Source organism: Limulus polyphemus, unplaced genomic scaffold (genome assembly GCF_000517525.1).
Source record: "Limulus polyphemus unplaced genomic scaffold, Limulus_polyphemus-2.1.2 Scaffold35, whole genome shotgun sequence".
NCBI lineage: Eukaryota > Metazoa > Arthropoda > Merostomata > Xiphosura > Limulidae > Limulus > Limulus polyphemus.
Genome location: NW_013665645.1, coordinates 1,310,470 through 1,316,474, shown reverse-complemented (window position 1 = coordinate 1,316,474; position 6,005 = coordinate 1,310,470). Strand labels below are relative to the sequence as shown.

Genomic DNA, 6,005 nt, shown 5'->3' with positions numbered 1-6,005 from the left:
GCTGCAGTTTACATATAGATCAGTATTAGGCATTATAAATGATTAATGAAAGGTACCTTCAACTCAGCAGTAAAAATCCAATTATGTAACTTGGAGGAGTATTAGTGATAGGTGTAAAATACACAAACAGGTATCAACATCATTAGATCTTATAGTGATGTTGTCAATGGTGCAGATGCAAATTATATGAATTTAGAATACAAAAGAAAATGAATGAAAAATGGGTATAATTATTAATTATCTGCCTACGAGAACATGGGAGGACAATACAACACAAAACGTGACGTCAAAATAAAACTATAATTAATGCAGTCTTGAATTTGATATGTGTGCGTTTTTCTTATCTAAAATATGATTTTTAAGTTGTTTAAAATTTAGTTAAGTAAGCTTAAAGATACAGAACCACTCCCGTAACATTGAGTAATGTTCAAGGTAGCCCCCAATCCTCCTCCCATCAGTCCCACGCGTTATCCCTGATGATCCCTGGTATTGTGATAAAGCTTGTTTGTTTGTTTGGAATTAAGCACAAAGCTACACAATGGGCTATCTGTACTTTGCCCACCACGGGTATCGAAACCCGGTTTCTAGCGTTGTAAGTCCGCAGACATGCCGCTGTGCCACTGGGGGGGGGGGGCTGTGTTAAAGCCTTGTCAGTACTGGATATGGCAGATGTTGCGTGATTAATAACATATATTTTCCTTTGCTTTCACTCATGGTTCTGAGAATTATATTTTAACGTCCCTTTAAAACAAAACTGTGAAATAAGCAGTGTGCATAAACACGTTTATAGTAGTAAAATCTACTGATAGATTTTCTTAACGAAAAAGTTTTAATGATGTTATTTATGAAAGCCACAGAAAATTTTCTATGTGATCATTAAATTAATGGCTTTAAGTTTAAGGTCGATACAGTATTTACTCAACCTCTGTATTTATTATTAATGTAATTTATCTTCATTGTTATTTTCTTTATTAAGGAATAGTCTCACTACTTACTCCGTTAATGTTGTTTGAATTCATGATATTGCTACATTAGAAACTACCACACAAAGATTATCGGCCGACTTGAATTATTAATTCTTTATAGGTTGAAAAATACCCACATCTAAATGCAACCTTTTTTGCGACTTTGCCGGCATACTTCTTTTGTCAGAAGTTAGGTTGGGAAAGAAAAAGTCTAATATATTATACCTCATCAATGACTCACTTCTAACTTCTCTATAAGTATAACACGGTGTTTATTGCTCGACGAACGTCCCCTGATGAGACAGCGATAAGTCTACAGACTTGCAACGCTAAATTTCAGGGTTCGATTCCACGTGGTAAACACAGCAGGTAGTCCAATGTAGCTTTGCTATGACACATGTGCATAGCTCGACGAAAAGCTGTGCCCAAAACGTCGCAAATAAGTAAAAAAGAAATAAATTCATTTAGGTGGGTGTGTTAATCTATTTATTTATTTATCTGAATTGTTTCATACCACGTCTTGTGGAAAATACTAACTAGCGAGATTCTATTAATACTCCATAACATCACAATTAATGTTTAAAACAATACCAGCCTTACTTACGCATATTTTATTTTATGTTATATTAAAACTTACTATAACAAAATACTACAACTTCATTAGCAGATGTAGAAACAATGTTTGTCAAAGGTTTGTGTATTTAATTCTACAATACATTTGCCATCTTACTCATCTAAAATATGTTTCCATTTAAATTGATAATTTAAAGTTCATTATTTAAATTTATCCGACAATAACTTCTACTAATCACATTAATACATATTTTAAATTATAAATTTCACTTAATGTCAAACCTAGTATCAACATACACCCTATACAAAACTACTTATGATTGTGCTAAATCCGTCCAAGTTACATTATTTTTATCATATCAACACTAATCTACTTTGAAGATTTAATAGGTCATTTCTTCGTGGCTGGGTTAACAACAAGCTGCCAGAGACTTCTTTTTATTGGTTGGTCATGCAATTTTACTAACTGTTCTGCACCAAAAACAGTCCTGCAAACAATAAGCCATTATTACTATTTCTTCTTAACACATACACATTTGTGAAAATACACAAGTGTGAAAAAGTGAAGGAAGTGTTACAAAAACAAGTTAGACAAAAGTACTAAAATAAGACAACTTCAGGAATCACTGAAACAATAATAAAATCTAATAATTACATGGGATTACAAGGAAAATCAAGGTATTATAAGGAAGAAAACCAAAGATTAGTGTACAAAAACAAGGCTAAATTATCTTAAATACAACCAAACAAGCATTATGAGGATTGGGTCCAAAGTATTACAAGTTGTACAGGAATAAAGCAAAACATTATCAAAAAACCCCCTAACTTTTACAATTAAAGAGAAACAAAGTTTTAAGTCAAATGAAAAAAATGTTACTAGTATGAAACCAAAGTGTTATAAGTAGATAAAAATATTCTTTGAATGTAAATTATGTAATTAAGTTATTATAAAAACATTTACAACAAACGTTTGGTATGTGAAAATTATTTATAATTAGTTTATCAAATATTTTTATAAGTTACAGTTTCTAGAGTAGTTCTTGAGGTGCGATTATTTTCAAGTAGACAGGTTTTAATGATAAAGAACATTTTAGCATCAAAATCAATAATATAACGATGAGTAAAAAATGTTTTCAAATTACTGATTTGATGGTGATTATTTATGCATGTGCATATCAATTTACATGAAATGATGGTTTATTTATTTATTATGTACAGTAAAATATTTTCACTTCAACCAATACCTACATCTTCTTGGAATCTTCAAGAGCAAGATACTTGTTGGAAAAAACATGATTGAAAATTATGTCTGTCTGAACCTGCAAGATTTTGAAACAGGCATGATTTTAGTTTGATAATGCTATGAAATAGGTACATTTTTACCTGTTATTTGTTATAAATTTATTTTATTTGATATAACATTGCATAAAATTTTGGATAATATCAATGAGGATTTCACACATATATGTACATTCACTTATAACACTGGTTAGTGTACATGATTAGAAGGAACATGTCCTAATTTATAATATATACATTAAAAAAATTCGAAACATCATTAATTCCTGTGGCACACCAGTTAAATTGTTTTACAGGGGTGAAAGTTTACATTTTTCTTAAATCGAAAATATATTTCCAATAATACCTCCTCTCACATTACAGCTATTAATAGACTGCCAGGGTTTCTTTCTTTTGCCCATCTAAGTATTGGTCTGAATTTTTCTTGCTTACTCCAGTGTTTTATTCCCTGCTTAATTGACCTTGGCGATATCTGTCACGTGACTCTCCACCTAAGTCAATGTGCCCTCTATCCTGGTACTGTATATAAACACCTCATTCAAATAATATTATCAGTTTTTCGAGACTGACCCATTCCACAGTTTCTAACACCAGCTCTTAGTGGGGAGGAAGGGCAGGAGAGTGTGAGAAGAGGTAAGTATTATTGGAAATACATTTTCGATTTAAGAAAATGTTAAATTCCAAAACATCTCACACCACAGCTATAATTCCACATTGATAAGGTGGCAGGGTTGGTGAGGGCATTATCCATACAGAAAGTGTCTGCATAGATCATGGGTGTGCCAGTAAAAGATTAGCACCCTAGTGGGGGAACTGCATTACATCCAGAACAGGTATGCTCTTCACTTGGAACTTAATTCATTTACTGTAGGTGGAATTTTACATGATCTGTCATCCCTATTGACCAGGCCCCAACCAGATAGCCAAGGTTCCACTGCTTGGGGTTGGAATTAAAGGGCCTATATCCCACGTTGGTGGCTAAGGCAGTTGGACCACAATATATATATATATATATATATACCCTTATGAGTGGATCCTAGCCTGTAGCCATAGAGTGATGCATTCTGAGCCACTGGAATCACAATGAGAAGGTAAGCAACACTGAAGTGGACAAACCTTCTCCTCAACCTGAAGAAGTCCGAAAGACAACACCCTAAACTTGGAATGACAGGATCCTGTATACCATACTCAACCCAAAGAAACAGAACTCATCTCTTCTGGAATTATGAACACACATCTTCACTCCACATCAGAGTGGGCAAGGTAAATTCCTCTCATCTCCATAATTATGGAGAGGATGTGGAACAAACTATGCTCAACAAAGGACCTGGGATGGGAACACTCTGTGTTCAAATTATGAAGAGACAATGGATCCTCTTACATGAACAATGTATTGAACAAATACTGATCAAAAAGAAGGGCCACACTCAACCCAACTAGATAGCCGAGCATCAAATCTGAACCAGTATTATGAGTAGGCTCCCATGTAGGCTAGTGCCTCTTCTACCAACACCTATAAAAAAAAACAAAAACATCTAGGGTCCTGGATAGGAGGGCCCCCAACATCACCCTCTTCTCAAAGAGTTGAGGAATTCACTCAAACACTCTGGAGGAATAACCTCTGTCAACCACCCCAGTGACTGGAAACTGGGTGTGATAAGGATTTCCTAGCTCCACTAGTAGAATTTGGGGGGAAATGGGCATTGGCGAGTCCTGAGGAACAGTGCTCTGGAAACAGTGCAATACCTAAACCAAGTTCCCTAAATTTTTAAAAGCAAACTGACCCCGATTAATTCAATAAAATGTTCAGGATCCCCTTATGCTGTTTTATTTATGACAATCCATGATTGGCAGTCCAACATAGTACAGTAATACCACTTAGTCAGCCTCTAGGTGGTCTTATGGAACACCTCATTTCTACAGAGCCTGTTGCAATCTGGATAAAGTATATTGAATTAGTGGTTGCTATAGTGCAAAATTGGTTTGAGAAATGCACACCTACCTGGGCAACACCTGCCACAGAGTGGGATCCTGTGAAAACAAGGTAAGGGATCCTGGAAGGTAAAAAAAGAGAGAAAAGTAGCAATGAAAATACTCACCCCTCTATATAATCTAGCACATGTGGTTAAGATAGCTACAGGGGGTAGTCGAAAACCCTCGGAGGAAGATGTTGCCAGATGATGCAAATAATGTGGGATAAAAGTATTGGGGGACGTCCACATACCAGCCCACACGAAGTGAGAAACAGTGATCAGATGAATCGGAGAAAAGGATTTATCCCCCTTTCCTGGCTGTCAGTGTCTTAGGGAAGAAGAACCAGTCTGAGAACGTAGGTAGAATGATAAAGCATCTAGTGCACAATCAGCACAAACCACTCTGACTGGCGATGTCTGTAGATCAGCGGCAACGAAAATTAAACCTTCAGGGAAAGGTGATACCTTTTACATGAGGCTAAGATCTCAAATGGACATTGAGAAAGGGTATATAATGCCACCTTAATATACCAGTTAGGTAACTGAAAAGGTCATTTGGGACAAAGGATCCAAAATGACGTGAGAAAACTGGAGACTACTGGGGACTCAAAGAATTTTCGTCAATAAGGCCACCTTATACAGGGAGTTTGTGGAAGATGCAAAACCTAATGATGCCAAAGACAACAGGGATGTGCATGCTAACAATGGTCCGAACTCATCATTAATGGACATGGTGCTCCTAAGAAGCTTCCAACAAAGTTTAGAGGGATAATAATTACCCAGCACCATATATATATGGTGAGATGAATCCTAGAAAGTTGTGATATACTCAGGTTAAATACAGATGCTGTTCTATAACCCTAAATTTCCAGGAGCTAATGTATTCTTTGAGAGTTGGAATATGCTTCCACCTGGTGACAGTAAACTTAATAACATAGTCCATTAGTAATACATCAGTTGCTGGGAGAGGTGAAACAAATGTCTTTAGTAACTGAACAGTTTAACTGAAGATGTGAGAGGTAAATGTTTGAGAGAACATTTACTGTAAAAAATGGAAAGTGATATATATATATATATATATATATATACTACAACAATAATAGAAATTTTACTAAGTAACAACATTTAAGGTAAATAAGAAATAAAAAGTTAAAGACACTTAAACGTTAAAAACGTAACGTAACTTAACTAAATA

At 35.1% G+C, this 6,005-nt stretch overlaps 1 protein-coding gene across 4 annotated transcripts in view; it reads right to left on the bottom strand.

The window, feature by feature from the left end:
• Positions 1 to 1,434: 1,434 nt before the first annotated feature.
• LOC111086134 (cilia- and flagella-associated protein 161-like) overlaps positions 1,435 to 6,005 on the bottom strand; it is a 25,314-nt gene continuing 20,743 nt past the window's right edge. For 3 of the 4 annotated variants that reach the window (XM_022387761.1, XM_022387767.1, XM_022387772.1), the window contains exons 7-8: positions 2,787 to 2,857; positions 1,435 to 2,026 (exon numbers count right to left, since the gene is read on the bottom strand). In XM_022387761.1, coding sequence (XP_022243469.1) covers positions 1,930 to 2,026; positions 2,787 to 2,857 — 168 coding nt within the window. In that variant the 3' untranslated portion in view covers positions 1,435 to 1,929. The remainder of the gene's footprint in view (positions 2,027 to 2,786; positions 2,858 to 6,005) is intronic. The other variant, XM_022387779.1, reaches the window with a different exon arrangement.